The 17,562-nt window shown below is 54.8% G+C and overlaps 3 protein-coding genes across 3 annotated transcripts; 2 read left to right on the top strand and 1 right to left on the bottom strand.

Moving 5' to 3' along the window:
- The first annotated feature begins 2,071 nt into the window (after window positions 1-2,071).
- PARS2 (prolyl-tRNA synthetase 2, mitochondrial) lies at window positions 2,072-4,676 on the top strand. The gene is made up of 2 exons (XM_033067500.1): window positions 2,072-2,096; window positions 2,627-4,676. The coding sequence occupies exon 2, from the start codon at window positions 2,645-2,647 to the stop codon at window positions 4,052-4,054; it is 1,410 nt and encodes a 469-aa protein (XP_032923391.1). The 5' UTR covers window positions 2,072-2,096; window positions 2,627-2,644; the 3' UTR covers window positions 4,055-4,676.
- A 1,107-nt stretch (window positions 4,677-5,783) lies between these two features.
- On the top strand, window positions 5,784-14,878 carry TTC4 (tetratricopeptide repeat domain 4). Its single transcript, XM_033068044.2, has 10 exons — window positions 5,784-5,897; window positions 5,990-6,107; window positions 6,175-6,336; window positions 7,149-7,226; window positions 7,961-8,085; window positions 8,357-8,443; window positions 10,752-10,966; window positions 12,096-12,177; window positions 13,217-13,299; window positions 14,187-14,878. The coding sequence occupies exons 1-10, from the start codon at window positions 5,808-5,810 to the stop codon at window positions 14,284-14,286; spliced, it is 1,140 nt and encodes a 379-aa protein (XP_032923935.1). The 5' UTR covers window positions 5,784-5,807; the 3' UTR covers window positions 14,287-14,878.
- A 469-nt stretch (window positions 14,879-15,347) lies between these two features.
- TMEM205 (transmembrane protein 205) lies at window positions 15,348-16,258 on the bottom strand. Its single transcript, XM_033068050.1, has 3 exons — window positions 16,129-16,258; window positions 15,877-16,040; window positions 15,348-15,647 (listed from the first exon to the last, which is right to left on the bottom strand). The coding sequence occupies exons 1-3, from the start codon at window positions 16,256-16,258 to the stop codon at window positions 15,348-15,350; spliced, it is 594 nt and encodes a 197-aa protein (XP_032923941.1).
- Between the last annotated feature and the right edge of the window lie 1,304 nt (window positions 16,259-17,562).

Genomic DNA, 17,562 nt, shown 5'->3' on the forward strand with positions numbered 1-17,562 from the left:
CCCTCAGTCTCACCATGTGCAGGGCACGCCCCTCTCAGGCCACACGTTTGGCCCCAATGCCATAAATCAGCCCCAGCAAAGCAGCAGGGGAGCAGTTAGGTGAAAGGCTGCAGGGACAGCAATACCTTCATTAGGCTCCCCCAGCACAGCTGGAAAAAATAAGGAGCCCAGACAGGCTTTCAGGCACATAACCCCTGAGCTGAGCCCCACATCCAGTCCTGTCTGCTGATTTAATAAGAGATCAGCTTTCCCCACAGACCACATCTCCTGTGTAGCCTTAACCCCTCCTGGTTAAAACACTGCCCTGGCGAATCAAACCAAGATGGTTTTGTCCCTTTGATCAGCACAGCAGGTAATAAGTCACCGATGGAAATGTGTTTAACTTCCCTGGCTCCAACAAGAGAAATGGAGACAACCCTCCCATCCTGAAGTGCCTGGTGAACATCTCACAATTCCTGGACAAGCAGGAGATGGACAAAGGGATTTGCAGCGTGGCTCTGGAGGGACACACAGCAGCACCTGTGTCCAAGGTGTGAACAAACTCCCTTCCCACTGGGATCCATCCTGATCCTCCAGACAGCCACAGCACCTCTCCCAAACAGCGTTTGCAGTGCCTGTCTAACTGTGGTGACAAACATAGGGAGAAGTAATTGCATGGCAAAACCAGTGAAGGCTGGTCAGAGAGGGAAGTTACCACCTGTCAGCCAGGAAATCTGAGCCAGATCCCAGCTCCAGCACTGAGCTGCTGAGGGACTCCCACAGGTCCCTCTGGGCACACGGAACGTTGAGTCACCTCACAAAACTGGCTCAATTAAAGTTTAATGGCTTTAATGCTTCTAGATAACCCAGAGCATCGAAGATGTGCTCTTTAATTCCTTGCTTTTGCCCATTTCCAGCCCTCTGTAAACAGGAGTGCACATGAGGACTTCACATTATAGAAGAATTGTGAAGATTTCTTCAAATCCCATTTTTAAAGTATGGATTCTTTCTTATTTCCCTGTATTTAAACAGGATTATTTAACTCTTCATTGAAGAGCTGTCTCCTCCTCCAGTGGAGGATTTTGCTATGCTCCAGAGATGTTAAACTCCCTCTGAGCTGAGGGAAGAGGCTGAACAGTGCAGTGTGGAGGTGATCACTGGGTGTCAGGCAGTGTCTGTCTGCTGGACTGGATTGGAGAAAGCAGGAATGAGCCAAGAAAGGTGGCTTTTGATCTCTCAGCCCTGCTTCAGGCACCCTCCAAGTGCTTCTGCCCTGAACACTTGGGACATGCTGCCCCAGGACTGAAAGGGGACACAGATGGGTTCATTGCTTCCAAGGACCCATTTTGTCCTGTCCTGTCTCTATTTACTATTTTTTACTGCTTCATGAGGGTGGACACTGTGCTGTTCCTGGTGGATGAAACTCCTGGGCCAAGCTGTGGAGTTTGACCCGGATGACGCCGTTCCCAAACTGCAGCTCCTCAGGGATAAACAACAAACGTTTGGCATCGGGTGCTTTGGGCAGGTCATTGGGCTGGGCAGTGTGGCTCCCTGAGACCCTGTGGTCCTGCAGACGCCGCTTTGGGCGGGTGAGGCCGAGGAAAGGCCGAGGAAAGGCCGAGATGGAGCAGTGGGTGTAGAAGGATGAGGAATTCCCACTCGGTGCCTGTGGAGCTGAGGGCTGTCTGCCATAACCACACTCTGGACATGACCCAGCTGTCCAAAGCCATGACCAGCACGGGAGGATGGAGCTGGCAAAGGCGCTGCTGGAGGTGATGAAGGACAAGTGGTCACTGTCCCTCTGCGCCGGTGGGACAGCAGCAAGTTCCAGAGCATCAGCCTCTCCCAAGAACCATGACCTTCTCAGTTTTCGGAGCCCTTTTAAATCGGGAAGGGACGCCCGAATCCTGACGGTGCCAGCCCTGTGGCGAGCCCTGTCCCTGTCCTGGCGCCCCCCACCGCCCCCTCTGCCGACACTCCTCCCGGCCGCCAGGCGGCGCCCGCCGCGCCCGCCGGAACCATCGAGAGCGGCGCGCGCCGCGTGTGTCCGCCCACGTGACAGGGCGGGGCTCCCCCATTGGCCGCGCCGGCGGGGCCGGGCGCGCGCCCCCGCGGGTGTAAGTGCGCGCGCGAGTGTGCGAGTGCACGTGTGTGAGCGTGTGCACGTGTGTGCTCAGGTGTGAGTGCGTGTGCTTCCCCCGCGGCATTCCCGTGTGCCCGTGGCCGATACCTGTACATCCCGGAAGGTGTTCCCACGTGTGTGTGTGTGTGTGTGTGTGTGTGTGTGTGTGTGTGTGTGTGTGCGTGCGTGTGCGTGTGTGTGCAGGTGTGTCCGTGCCGCGTTCGTGCATGTCCGGGTACCTGTGTGTCCCAGAAGGTGTGCAGGGTGTGTGACCGCACCGTGCAGTGTCGGGTGTGGCGGGTACCTGTGTGGCGGGAGCCGTGCAGGTGTGCACACCTGGCCGCGTGTGCCCAGGTGTGCCTGTGCAGCAGTCAGGTGTCTGTGCAGGGGTACCTGTGTGTCCCGGAGAGCGTTCACGTGTGTGCCCCCAGGTGTGTGGGTACCTGTGAGCTTTGGTGTCAAGGTGGCCACAGAATCCGTGTGGTCAGTGCTGACCCCAGCCTTGCCTTCTCCATCCCTCCGCAGGCCCTGTCCGTCCCCGCCATGGAGGCCTTGCTGAGGAGGTGCCGTGTCCCAGCGCTGGGCGCCCGGCACTGCGGGATCAGGGCCCAGCACGGTGGCACCGCGGGCAGGCCCCGGCGCCTGCTGCTCTCCCAGCTCTTCCAGCCGCTGGCCCTGCCCGTGGGCGGCCAGGCAGGGCCCGAGGGCCGGCCCGGGGAGCCCACCTGCCGCAGCCAGCGGCTGATGCTGCAAGGGGGGCTCATCCATCCCACCAGCCCCGGCTGCTACTGCTACCTGCCGCCCACCGTCCGCGCCATGGAGAAGCTGATCAAGGTGATGGACGAGGAGATGCAGGCCGTGGGCGGGCAGAAGCTGAACCTGCCCAGCCTGTGCTCGGCGGAGCTGTGGCGCGCCAGCGGCCGCTGGGACCAGATGGGGCCGGAGCTCTTCCGGCTGCTGGATCGGCACAACCACGGCTACTGCCTGGGCCCCACGCACGAGGAGGTGGTGACGGCGCTGGTGGCCTCGCAGAGCGGCCTGTCCTACAGGCAGCTCCCGCTGCGGCTCTACCAGATCACCAGAAAATTCCGGGACGAGCCCAAGCCGCGCTTCGGTTTGCTGCGCAGCCGGGAGTTCTACATGAAGGACATGTACACCTTTGACAGCTCCGAGGAGGCGGCTCGGCACACCTACGAGCAGGTGTGCGCTGCCTACTGCAGTCTCTTCACCCGCCTGGGCCTGCGCTTCGTCAAGGTGCAGGCGGCCACGGGCAGCATCGGCGGCACCACGTCCCACGAGTTCCAGCTGCCGGCAGACATCGGCGAGGACAGGCTGCTGCTCTGCCCTCAGGGACATTTCGCGGCCAACGTGGAGACGCTGAACGGGGAGCAAACCTCGTGCCCCACGTGCGGGGAGAAACTCACCGAGACCAAAGGGATCGAGGTGGGGCACACATTTTACCTGGGCACCAAGTACTCCTCCGTCGCCAACGCCGTCTTCTCCTCCGCCGAGAACAAGCCCCAGCTGGCAGAAATGGGCTGCTATGGCCTGGGCGTCACTCGCATCCTGGCGGCCTCCATCGAGGTGCTCTCCACTGAGGACAGCATCCGCTGGCCCAGCCTCATCGCTCCCTACCAGCTCTGCTTCATCCCCCCCAAGAGGGGCAGCAGGGAGGAGGAGGGGGCAGCGCTGCTGGAGCGGGTGTACGATGACCTGGCTGAAGCACTGCCCCACCTGGCCGGCGACTCGGTGCTGGACGACCGGACCCAGCTGACCATCGGCAAGAGGCTGAAGGATGCCAAAAGGCTGGGCTATCCCTACGTGGTCGTAGCTGGCAAGAGGGTCTGTGAGGACCCCCCGGTTTTTGAGGTTTGGAATCAGAATGCTGGCGAAGTTTTGTTCCTCACCAAAGAAGGGGTCATAGAGCTGCTGAGTAAAGTGCAAGTCCCTTAAATGCCTCCTCTCTGAATCTGTCATCCCAGCTGCAGTGAGATTATCTGAGCAGCCCTGGCCATGGCTGTGGGTGAACAGAGACAAATCCAGTGCACGGTGTCCTGCAGGTGTGCTGGGTGCTGAGGTTGGGCTGGAATCATCCAACATTCCCCCACAGGACCGGGGACGTTCCTCCCTCTGGGTACAGGTCCCTGGCAGCTGCTTTTTCCAGCACTTGTAGCCTCATGTGGCTGTGGGAGCACTGTCAGGGCCATCCCCTCACTGCCTGGCAGGGACAGACAAGAGCACAGGACAGCCAAGGCTGCACAAGGGGACAGGAGGACTCCCTTTGCTGCCACATTCTCAGCATGAAGAATTCTGAGAGAGACACAAAGGAAGGTGACTTTCCTCTGTTTGCATCTCTTTGGGAACACTCAGGTCCCGTGAAGGTGGAAGCTTGCCATGGCAGGCACCAGGGCTCCTGTGAGGAGCAGCTTGGTGCCATTCCAGCAGCACTGATGGGACAGAGCTGCTTGGAGGGGTCACCTCACCCTGTGCCACAGCTCCTCGGTCTGAGATCTAGACATCGTGAGCAACAGCAGTGCCACTGTAATAAAATCACTGAATTGTTCAAGTTGGAAAAGGCCTTTAAGATCATTGAGTCCACCCATTAACCGGAGCTGCCAAGGCCACCACTAACCCATGTCCCCAGGTGCCATATCCACTGCCTGTTAAACCTCTCCAGGGATGGTGACCACATCCCTGAGCCCGCTCTTCCAATCCCTGACAATCCTTCTCATGAAGAATTTTTTCCTAATATCCCCACTGGGGCTGGGGGGGTGGGAAGGGTCAAAATGAGTGGGGCCGGGTCGGATGCCAGTGACGGTGCTGGTGGGATGCCAGGGCGGTTCGGATGCCGGGACTGGTTGGGTGCCGGTGGGATGCTGGTATCGATGAGATGCCGGGGGGTGGGTGGTGCTGGTGGGACGCCAGGGTGGTTCGGAAGGAGCAGGACTGGGACTGAGACGGGGGAGAGTGGGATGCAGGGGCCGGTGCTGGTGGGATGCTGGTGCCGGTACCGGTGGGATGCCGGTATCGGTGCCGGTGCCCATCGGAAGGAGCGGCGCCGGGATTGAGGTGGGGAAGGGTGGGATGCCGGTGCGGGTGAGATACTGGTGCCGGTACCGGTGGGATGCAGGTGCCGGTACTGGTGGGATGCCGGTACCGGTGGGATACAGGTACCGATACTGGTGGGATGCCGGTACCAGTGCGATGCTGGTGCCGGTGCCGGTGGGATGCCGGCACTGGTGCGATGCTGGTGCTGATACCAGTGGGATGCAAGTGCTGGTACTGGTGTGATGCAGGTGCCGATACCGCTGGGATGCCGGTACCGGTGGGATGCCGGTACCAGTGCGATGCTGGTGCCGATACCGGTGTGATGCAGGTGCCGATACCGCTGGGATGCCGGTACCGGTGGGATGCCGGTACCAGTGCGATGCTGGTGCCGATACCGGTGGGATGCAGGTGCCGGTACCGCTGGGATGCCGGTACCGGTGCGATGCTGGTGCCGATACCGGTGGGATGCCGGTACCGGTGTGATGCAGGTGCCGGTACCGGTGGGATGCAGGTGCCGGTACCGCTGGGATGCCGGTACCGGTGCGGTGGCGGTGCCCATCGGAAGGAGCGGAGCCTGCTGCGGCGGGGGCGGTCGCAGGCGGAGCCGGGCGGCAGCGGGCGGAGCAGCGGGAGGAGCAGCGGGCGGAGCAGCCGGAGCATGGCGGAGCCCGAGCAGCAGGACGGCGTGCCCGCAGCCCCGGAACCAGCGCGGTACCGGGGCGCGCTGAACCCCGACACGTGGGAGCAGGTGAGGCGGCGGGGCCGGGAGCGGGGCCGGGAGCGGGGCCGGGAGCGGGGCCGAGCCGTGCGCCGTGCGTGTGTCCGTGTGTCCGTCCGCAGGAGCTGGAGGCCATCCCCATGTTCATGAAGCGCTGCCCGGCGCAGATCGACGCGGCGCGGCAGCCCGAGCTCGCCTGCCTGCAGTCGCTGCTGTTCGACGAGGAGCGCAGCCCCGCAGGTGCGCGCCGGGCCGGGCCGGGGCTCGGGGCATCCCTGCCCCAGCCTGACCCCGCTGCGCCCCGCAGAGCTGGCCGGCATGTACAAGAACGAAGGGAACGAGTACTTCAAGGAGAAGGACTACGGGAGAGCCGTGGCCGCCTACTCGGAGGGGCTGCGGAGGCGGAGCGGGGACGCGGAGCTGGACGCGGTGCTGCTCACGAACCGGGCGGCTGCACATTTCCATTTGGGTGAGGAGCCTCCCACCCACCGCTGGGAACGCGGCTCTGGCTTCAGAGCTGCCTTTCCTCCCCATCCGGGGGTTCCTTTCTGCTTGTTCTGGGTTTGTGATGTGCTTGCCCGTAAGAGACTCCTTGAGCGCTTGGCTCGCTTCAGCACCTGGCTGCGTGCGGGGTTTGCTCTCTGTTCCTTCCAGCTCGAGCCTTGGCTCCAGGACAACGCAAAAACTGTGTTTTGTGGAATCATAGGCTAGTTTGGATTGGAAGGGACCTTAAAGGCCATCTGTTCCAGCCCCTCTGCAAGGAGCAGTGACATCTTCAATTAAACAAAGCCCTGTCCAACCGAGGCTAGAATGTTTCCAGGGATGGGGCTCCTACCACCACTCTGGACAACTTCTTCCAGTGCCTCACCACTCTCATTGAAAAAAAATTTATTCCTTATATCTACTGTAAGTCCACCCTCATTTGGTTTAAAACCGTTACTTGATGATCTTGTGGCTCTCTTACAGCTACCACCATCTAACCAACATCCAACCAACAGTGTCCATGCAGCAGGGAAGGTGTTCTGCGCCTTTTGGTGCTGCTGTGTGTTGCAGCAGGGAGGTGATCTGCTCACACCGTGTTATTTACCTCTCACCTATATGATTCACCCCTGTCCTTTCACTTCTTGTTCTGTTTGCTCTGATTTTTACCCTCTCACCTCACTATGCTGGTAGAAGCAGTGAATTACAGGGTCTCTGCATAAACTGTTTTGTCACCTTGGTATCTTGGTTGGATTTTTAAACACGAATGAAAGGTTCTGAGCACTTTTGCTTGTTTTACAGGTAACTACCGTTCTGCTCTAAACGATGCCATCCAAGCCAAAAAGCTGAAGCCCACCCATCTCAAAGCCATCATCAGAGGTGAGAGCTGAGGCTGGCGTTGCTGCATGGAGCACCAGGGACATCCTTTCCAAACACTTGGCTGATGTTAGCTTTACTGATTGTGCTGTCATTGTTGCCAGCCCTGAAACAGGCTGGTTTTAGTTGTTGCCTTGTTTCTTTGCTTGTTCCTGGGCGTGTAATAATTGTGTTTGTAAAGTTTGAATTACTGTGGGCATCATGTTTTGTTTCTGGACAGAATTTGTTTCAGAAAGGGAAAGCAGTTACTGGAAGAGATCTCTTCACTTGTTATTGCTGTTTCCTCCCCAAAGCCTTTTGCTTTGCATTTTCCATCAAAATTTCCTTTTGTCCTTCATCTCCTATATTTATCAGAGGTACTGGACCTGTTTTTGTAGAGTACAGCATAACTTTTCCTGTTTTCCACAGTACTGTTTTTGGTGTCTGTTGTTTTCTCCCACTCCATAGAAACCCCCCTTTTATTTTTTCTAACAAGACAAATACTGAAATGTTAATTTCAATGATAAAATTTTGTTTGTAACCGACACTTTTAACATAATTCTGCTGATTTCTGTGATGTAATGGTGTAAAAACTGGCGAAAATTTTAAATTTTCTTGTCAGCTGGTCTGCTGGAAATTTCTGACAAAAAAAGTTTATTGCAGAATCACCAGGCCTAACATTGTCTTTATAATCACCACTTTTGTAGTAGTTGTACCCTGACTCCAACACTGGAAATTTAAAATATTAATCCTTCCAGGAGCTCTCTGCCACATGGAGCTAAAGAATTTCTTGGAAGCAATAGCGTGGTGTGAGGAAGGCTTGCAAATAGACTCAAAAGAGAAAAAGCTGTTAGAAATAAGAGCTAAAGCTGACAAATTGAAGGTAAATATGAGGGCAGCCTGGCATCTGCAGTGCTTGTCTCTTTGGGATCCTTGGAGGGAGGGTGCTCCATCCGGGTTTCTGTGTAGTGTGATGTCCCCAGACAGGATTGAGTGGTGGTTCCATGTGCTGTGTGTGGAGATGTGCAGGGCAAGGAGCTGGAGGGGACCTTCCTGGGGATCCACACTGATTTCTCCCCCCATTGTCAGGGAGGAGCAGTGATGGGCACTGACCTGCTCTGTGTGACCACAGTGAATCCTTCTCTCACCTGTAGCGAATCCAGGAGCGGGATGCCAGGAAAGCAAAGGTGATGGAGAGCAAAGAGCAGTGTCAAAAGGAAATTTTGCTTGCAGCAATAAAGGTGAGTCACTGAGAGGGGCTGGTTTTGTGTGGTTTGGGCTTTTTTTTTAAAAGCTCTCTCGTTTTTTTTCTAGAGGTTGGTGCTCATATATTGGCTTTTGAGGGCTAGAGCAAAAGACATTGAGTTAAAACCATGATTCTCCAGGTCTGCATGGCTCTAGCCCCACTTCCCAGCTTTCTGTATTTCAGATAACAACTGCAAAATGAGCTTTGTGAGTGCTCTGGCTGCTGGGCTGTAGCATCACATCAGCCCAATGAACCTGCCTTCCTTTGCTGCCCACAGGCATTAATTCTGTGGAAGAATAGAAGATAACCAGTGGGGTAGAGGAGGGAATCACTCCTGGATCCTCTCCTTCCTCAGTGAATGTTTAAACTACATTAAAATATTTTGGGCTCTTATATACAGACAGATCTCTTCTGTTGTCTTTCCAGGAGAAGAGTGAGCTTTCTTCAGTTCTCTGAAAGAGTGGATGTTCTCAGGAGCTGGTGTGTGTAGTTGCACCCTGTAGTGATGCCTGGCAGGATTTTAGATGCATCCCTTTCCACATGTTTTGTCAGGCTCTTCTCTCCTCGTGTGGGCTCCTCTGGATTCCCACCTCTCCCCATTTGTTTAGGAGGAGTCTGGATATCTGGCTGAGGTTCTGGATTCTACTGGGAGGTGCAGTCACCTGCTCTGATACTGTGGGAATACAGTAGTTTCACGAATACAAGCCGCACGGATTATAAGCCGCACCCCCGGTGCCTCGACAATGTTGCTGTCTTTGTCAATAGATAAGCCGCACCCCGAATATTAGCCGCACTTTCGTTCGTCGCGAGAATCCGTGCGCAGCTTTCACAAATTGGCCAATTAGTAACAGGATCGCGGCATAGCGGGCTTTACTGGCTCGGGGCGGGGCCAGGAAGGCTCGGCCCGCTCATGGTTGCCGACGGGGCCGGGTGGCCCAGCTCAGCGCCACGGCTCGGCGGGGCTGGCCGGCTGGTGCTGCCGCCGCCGCCGGGCTCGCTGGCCCCCCTCTCCCGTCAGCACCGCCCCGCTGCCGCGTTCGCTCGCCCGGCTGGCAGGGCTGCCGCCGCCGGGCTCGCCGCCCGCCCCGCTGCCGCTTTCGCTCGCCCCGCGCCGCGCCCCGCGGCGCTTTCGCTCGCGGCGGCGGCGCTTCCGCTCGCGGCGGCGGCGCTTCGCTCGCTCGCGGCGGCGGCGCTTCGCTCGCTCGCGGCGGCGGCGCTTCGCTCGCTCGCGGCGGCGGCGCTTCGCTCGCTCGCGGCGGCGGCGCTTCGCTCGCTCGCCGCGGCGGCGCTTCGCTCGCTCGCCGCGGCGGCGCTTCGCTCGCTCGCCGCGGCGGCGCTTCGCTCGCGAGCGGCGGCGGCGCTTCGCTCGCTCGCCGCGGCGGCGCTTCGCTCGCTCGCCGCGGCGGCGCTTCGCTCGCTCGCCGCGGCGGCGCTTCCGCGAGCGGCGGCGGCGCTTCGCTCGCGAGCGGCGGCGGCGCTTCGCTCGCGAGCGGCGGCGGCGCTTCGCTCGCGAGCGGCGGCGGCGCTTCGCTCGCGAGCGGCGGCGGCGCTTCGCTCGCGAGCGGCGGCGGCGCTTCCGCGAGCGGCGGCGGCGCTTCGCTCGCGAGCGGCGGCGCTTCGCGAGCGCCGCTTTCGCTCGCCCCGCCGGCAGGGCTGCCGCCGCCGCCACCAGGCTCGCCGGCCGCCCCCTCCCGTCTGCACCGCCGCCGCGTTTCCTCGCCCTGGCCGGCACTGCAGGCCCCCGCACCGCCGGGCTCCCCCACGCTGCTGGCCCCGATTATGCTGGGCTTCCCCCGCTGCCAGGCAGCCCCACCCGCCGGCCTTCCTGCTTCTGCCATGCTCCCCTGCACTGCTAGCCCCAGTTCTCCCGGGCTCCCCCGCCATGCTGGCTCAGGCTCTGCCGCCCTCCCTGCCCCGCCCTGCTGGCTCAGGCTCTGCCGCCCGCCCCCACACTGCTGGCCCCGCCTCTGCCAGGCTTTCCCACCTCTGCCGGGGCCGGCCGGGCTCCAGCTTGGCTTGGGGCTGCCGCGGGCTCTCACTTCCGTGTTGGCAGCTTTTAGAATTTTGTTAATAGATTAGCCGCCCCGGAATATTAGCCGCACTTCCGGGTTTCCACCAAAATTTTGGTCAAATTGGTGCGGCTTGTATTCGTGAAATTACTGTACATGTTTAAGAGCTGACTCATTACAAGGAAATATAATTTGACCTTTTACTGATTGCTAATTTTTTGTTCTTAATCTCCTCACCATAGCTGTTAGATTTTTAGGGTTTTTTTGTTTTTTTTTTTTTTTTTTCCCCTGCAGGAAAGAAACATCAAGCTGGTTCTTGAGCCTTCAGATGAAGAGGAGGAAGTGTCAGATGGCCTGGCTGAGATATCCTTAGATGGGTTCCACTCTGACAGTGCCACAGGGGCAAAAGTGCATTTAGATGCTGATGGCAACCTGAACTGGCCTGTCCTGTTCCTGTACCCTGAGCACGAGCAGACAGATTTCACTGTGGCTTTTCATGAGAACTCCAGGTAAATGCACTGCCAGCTGCATTCCTGCATGGAGGAGGTGTTTGAGCAAATGGGAACAGGCAGCAAGTGAAACACTGCCATGCTGCTGGAGCAGTTCCAGATTTCTGATCACACAGCTGACCCTGCTTTTGAGCAGGAGGCTGCACTAGATGACCTCCTGAGGACCTCTCCAACCCAAATTATTGTGTGATTTACATAAATTTATAGTGCAGACAAACACATTTAGCCAGAGTGACTAAAGGGGCTTGCAGTGCAAGCTCAGACCAGTAATTAATTTGTGGCCAGGGTAATTAATGTGTGGATTTTAGGGATTCATTAAGGTGCCATTTCAAAGCCCTCCAAATATGGTGTCTCAGAAATAAAGGGTTAAACTTGAAAATTATGAAAAGCTTCCAAAGGGGGCCTCTCATAACCAGCAGTGACCCCAAAGTTCTCCTCAGGGCTTTCAGCAGATCTGACTGAAGTGCTGCAGAGCTTTCAGGCTGTGAGTGACTGACAGGCTGGGAATTTTACTCCCCTTGATGTGAACTTCAATTTCTGATCTTTCTGTAGTGTTAAACAGACTTGGAATTTGTAGCTTTTTGTTTGTTGGAAGATCTCTTAGTAAGTTAGTTTAGGACTTAAAATTAGAGTGCAAGCAGTTAGTAAAGTTGTAGTACTTTTATGGTAGTGTTCACTGTGTCTTTTTGTGACTAAAGGAAGTGGAAATTAATTTCTAGAACAAACTGGCCTCCAGCACTCCTCAAGTACCAAAATAAAGAAGCCTTTGACACACAGACATATTCTCATCACTCTGATCTGGTGAAACATGGGACTGTGATGAAGGAAAATCCATTTTAGACAAAATGCAGGGAGTTTATTTTGACTACTTTTTCAGTGTGAAAATGTAAAGTTAAAAATAATTTGTTGTTGCACTGCTTAAATTTGAAGCCAATAACCTGAGCTACAACAGGGCCTTGAATTCATTGGGAAAGTGATGAGTTTGAAGGAAAAGAGCTATTGGTGGTCTAAACTTATTCTCAAGCCTATTGTTTAATTTGCTAATGTATTTTTGCCATCATTCAAATGCAAGTATACAAGTTATTGAAGCTGAGAACTTTGAGCTGACCAAGTGTATTTTCACTTTTAGGTTTATTGATCATTTAATGGTGATGTTTGCTGAGTTACCTCCTTGGGATTTAGAAAAAAAATACCTTCCCAACAATCTCGAGGTGAGAAGTTTGACTTCCCTTCAATTTCAGGGTTGTTGTGTTGTGATTTTTTTTATTTCTGGAGTGAGAAAGTGCACAGCTCTGAGGGTATGAAAGTGTTGGCATCTGTTTACAGATGTGAAACAAGAGACCTACCCTCAGTTACAAACTGCAACATTGCCCACATGTGCTGAGACAGCTCTTGAAAATGGAAGTTGTCTTCCACTTACATTGTGTTTGACAGAAGGTATTTATAGATATTGCCTAGATTCCATCTTTGTAACAATAAGTAAGATTTAAGTCATCAAGCTGATAGGTGGTCTGGTTTTTTAATTGCATTGTGGAGTTGCTCAATGCAAATGAGAAAACATTATTTTAGAAATAGTTTATTTTCAGAATTAAGTGGAGTTACTTAAGCACATAATCAGATCAAGATAATATATCTCTATTAACACTAGACCAAAGGTGGGTTGTGAGTTGGTTGTGGCTGCAACAGGTTTTGAGAATTTTTCTGAAGTTGTACATAGAAGGATATGAGTGTTTATTTTTAATTTTCCACTTCAGTGTCATCTGTGCAACCCTGTGTACAGTGAGCAGACAGGTCCAGAAGGACAGTGGCTGTGTACTTTTCCAGGTTAAATCCTGTGTGTATTTACAGTCTAAGGCACCATTGCTGGATTTTAATCTCTTAAATCAACTCTGTTTTGTTCAAATACCTCTAAACCCACTCAGTTTATCTCATAACATTGCTGCACTCCACCTGTCATAAAGCAGCCCTTAGATTTGGATTGATTGCCTGTGAAGCATGGGAACATCCAGTGTATTTTGCCTTCCTGCTGCTACTGCCAGGACAACCTAAACTGGTTTATAGAGGGAAGACTTGGAATTCACACAAACCAATTCCTGCGTTGCTGAATTTTGCATCTTGCAGTCAGGTCAAGCTACAGAGGTTTGATAAACCCCCAGCTGATAATGGTGTGCTGTTACTGGGCTTTCAACACCTTAGTGCTTCCCTTCATGTACCTTAGGCATGTAATTACCCCCCATATTTTTTTTCCAGCTCTATTTTGAAGATGGAGAAAGAGAAGAAATGTATGAGGTGAACCCAGAACACACATTGCTACAAATGCTGCAGCACAAAAGGTGAGGCTGTCCATATCCAGGGAAAAAAGGCAAAAAGTGTGAGCTTTAAGTCCCATTTGTTCTTAAATAGTGCTAACTCTTCTCTGACTTAATAGTCCTGCCTCTTGAAGATACAAAGCTGCATGGATTTTGTGCCTGGCTTTAGCAACTTACATATGTTTTACCCCCCAAAAAATGAACAACTCTTTCCATGGCTGGGTGGAGATGGGAAAGGGAGCTGGGCACAGCTGAGCAGCACAGAAGGGCTATTCCAAATCTCATCTACACAATATACTTTAAAAAAAAAAAACATAAAAAAACCAGGCAGCAGCCTATAAAGAGCATGTGGAAGGTTAACAATGCTCTCGCTGTTCATACTGCTGCGTGAGCAGCCCCTGGCGCAGCACGCAGCACTGTTCTGCTCTGAAACTGCCTTTAAAGAGTTCTACTGCTACTGAGAGAAGAATTTGCTGTTTGTGAAGCCAAAAAGTTCCTGTTCAGGCTGTGCTGCTGAGTTGCACCATCTCTCAGCTGGCTGGAGCTGCTGCACAGCGCGGGGGGCTCGGTCTGTCGCAGTGGGAGCGGGATCTCTGTCACCCCATAAAACTCAGCAGTGTCCATCAGCCCTCAGATTTCAGGCTGTAAGGGCAGTTGCAAAAGAGCCCTCCTTCCAGAGGGAGAATAACAGCTGCCTTAATTAAAAGAAGCTGTTGGGAGATGGGTTGATTCATAAAACACTCCTCCTCAGATGTGCTGAGCCCTGGCTCCAAGAGGCTCTGCTAATCAGCACAAAAGCTCGTCAGCAGCCTTGGGGAGGTCAGTCTTTATGGAGCTGGGCAGGAGTCATTTGCTTTGCAGGACACTGGGCCAGCTACAAGGAAGCCGTAGACTCCTTTTAATCTTTGCAGGTATTTTGTAAAGGCTGGGACCCCGACAGTTCTGGTATTTGCCAAGTGTTCTCCTTTCTCTAAGAAATACTTCTCTGGCAAGAAAGTGCATCGGCTGTAATGAGCAAGAAAGAAAGAAGGAATCCTGTGCTAGAGGCTGCTGGGTGTTAGCCCAGCTCCAGGCTGCAGACTTCTGCTTGAACAAAAATACCTTGCACTCTTCAGGGGAGGAAAATAATCTTGGCACGCAGGGAAACTTCCAGGGGAGCAGTACAGGAGAAGGAAGGGCTAACATGAGGGGATTATTTGTTTAAAAGGGAACCCAGCTGGCTTGCAGAAGGTCTCCTCTATGATAGGCTGCATGTGGTTTTGAAATAAACCTGAAGCAGTGCCAAACACTGGCTGTGGTTGCAGTGTAACAGCAGCTGGGAATGTTCTTCCTTACCTGAGAAGAATCACAGATTTGCTCAGGGGTGGGCTGTTGCTGCTGGGGTTTAACAGTGGCCTGGGGCGATACCTGCCTGCTGCAGAGGGGTGGTGCAGTCAGGTTCCTGCCTGCTGGGACCCAGCAGCTGCTGTTTTGTCACTGCTTGGCCGTGCTGCTGGCCAGGGTACAGCAGAGCTCTTTGTTTGGAGCAGTGTTTGACTGACCCTTTTGATACCTTGCTGAATGTCCTACAGAACCTGGAATAAACATGGCTATTTTAAGTAGACTGACTTCTGCCTAATGAATGAGACAACATTTTTTCTCACCTTGTGAAATACCAGAGAATGGCAGACACTGATTGTAAAGCCCAACGTAACACCCTTATCCATTACATTAACTGGTACAGACAACATACAGGGTCTTCTGCAATTCTGTATTACCGTTTGGCTTTTAATTAGAAGTAATCTCAATCTCTCATTTCTTGTGCAGTCTCTCTGTAACTGCAGGAATACACTGCAGCTTTAGACACAGCTAATGCACGGGGCATTAGAAAGCTGTTCAGCCATAAAACACTCCTGCTTCCATCACAGAGGCTGGCTGCAGGCAGCTCTAGAGAAAACATTTCCATTTCACTATTCCTAAATTCCTGCACCGTGCGCAAACACAGTATCTCCACCGAGGATGCTGCAGTTTAATGTCCAAAGCTCAGGGCTGCTTTACAGCGAGGCAGCAGGGCCAGCCCTCCCCTGGCAGTGTCAGAGGGCAGAGAGCTGGGCAGCCAGGTGGTGCAGGCTCAGCCCGTTGCACACGATGCACAGCAGGTTGCAGAGGGAGGACAGAGCGTGGTGCAGGGCGAAGCGCCGCGCCAGCTCCCTGTACCTGGGGTTGGAGGCTCGGAGCTGCCTGCGGGGCTCGCTGCCTGCCAGCCCCAGCTCCTGCCCCAGCCCCTGGCTGCTCTCCACCTGCTGCAGCTCAGCCACCACGTCTGAGGTGACCGGCCCGAACCACTGCGCGTTCAGCACGGAGGCGGCGATGCAGGTGAAGAAGATGATGATCTGCAGAGGAGCAAAGCCCTCCCTGAGCACCTGGCAGGTGTGGTGGGCTGAATCACTCCCCAGGCTCTCTGGCTCGCTGCAATTGGGGTGTTTGTGGGGTTCTCCTAACCAGGATCTCCATGGTTTGCAGGCCAGGCAGAGGAGCAGAGGAGCAGAGGAGCAGAGGAGCAGAGGAGCAGAGGAAGGGGTTTGGGCTGTGGCCAGCTGGAGTTTGGGAAGGGGAGGATACCTGGGCCGTGTGCTCCTCGCCAAGCCGCTCGCTGGGGTGGGACAGGGCAAACAGGGTCAGGTTGAGGAAGGCACAAGTGGAGCTGATGTGGAAGTAGTAGGGGAAGAGCTCACGCTGGATGGAGCCGAAGGTGTGGCGAGGGAGGTGCCTGCTCATCACAAACCCTGCCAGGGGAGAGCAGGTGAGTGCAGGGGCAGAGCCCCCTCCCCTGTGCCACCCCCCTGGGCACAGAGCACAGCACACCCAACCTACCGGCCACGAAGGTCACCCAGACCTGCATTCCCCAGGAGGTGGAGAGGAAGAGCAGGTGCAGCAGTTTGATGGTGTTGGAGGGCCCCGTGTCACTTGCCATGGTGTCCTGGATGGGGACAGGTCCCTGCATGGCAGCCAGGTCACCCCGAATCCGGCGCTGAGCTGTGGTTGCTGCTGTCACCTTGCTGCTCGCAGGGCAAATGCGGTTCAGGTTTGCAAACCTGCTTGCTCAGGAAAAGCTTTGGAGCTGGCACAGCCCCGTTCCAGCCTCACCACCGCACAACCTGGGCTGCAAAGCCGCTGTTCAAACCGCTGGTATCTCAGGGGCAGGGCCCTGCGTCAGCACCTGGGAACCAGATGGTTGGGGTGGACTTTTGGCAAAGTCCAGCCAACGCCCCGACTGACCCCTGGCAGCAGGGACAGGCAGAAAGTCAATAAAGAGGGGAAGAGAAAAGCTGTGACAAATACTCCTGCCATCAAAGAGGCCTCTTGGCTGGGGGAAGCCCCCTGTTTAAAAACAGCAGCAGCTTCTGCACTGTTTAACCAAAAACCTGGGGGCTCGAAGGAGCAGAGGGGCTCTGAGCTCACCCCACTCCCCCAGAACCTGCACAGGAGCACGGGCAGCAGTGGGTGGAAGGAGGCTTTGAAGGAGCTGCCTGATCCACTGCAGGGAGCACTCTGAGAATTAATTAAAACAAAGCTTCTGGGAGTAGCCCATCAATACTGCTGCCTGCAGAATTCCTCCTCCTCTCGGCTGGTCGCCTCGGGGCATGAATTACAGCGGGGCTGGCCTTGAGAGAGACACTGCTGTCTGATTCCATCCCACTCTAGCAAAGCAGATATTGTGATATATTAGCCCCATGTATTTATTTAGACATCCATAAAATCAGGTCCTTAAACCTTCTCGTGATAGCACACTGGAGAAGGCGCCCACATCCAACCTGGAGTGTTGGTATGTAAATCCCCAGCTGTCTTCATGGCCATTTCTTTTCCAAAATCTTTTTAGCATTTTTGGGATTTTTCCCTGCTCCATCCTCCAGCAGCCCAGGGAAGACAGCCATGGTCCCTAGGTGGGGTTTTGTTCCCTGCATCATCCTGGCCAGGAAGGCAGTGATGGGCTCTGCCAGCAGCCAGCACACAGCCCTGCTGCTCCCAAGGTCCCACATCTGCCTCTCCAAATGATTCCTGCCTCCATGCAGGAATTGGCACCTCCAAGGTGTTTTCATGCTAAGAAGCTGCAGGTTGGAAATTTGCTCAGAGAAGAGGGGTAAATGTTTTGGGTTTTTTCCCAAGGGATTAAGAAAAATGGTGATTGATTGCCGAATTGGTCCCAGAGCTGTGCATTTGGGGAGGGCAAAGAAAGAGCTCTGGGAAGGGCTGGTAAGGACCATCACCAGCAGGTCCCTCCTCCTCTGTGGGATGAGGCAGAGGAGA

This window comes from Catharus ustulatus, chromosome 9 (assembly GCF_009819885.2).
Source record: "Catharus ustulatus isolate bCatUst1 chromosome 9, bCatUst1.pri.v2, whole genome shotgun sequence".
Classification (NCBI taxonomy): domain Eukaryota; kingdom Metazoa; phylum Chordata; class Aves; order Passeriformes; family Turdidae; genus Catharus; species Catharus ustulatus.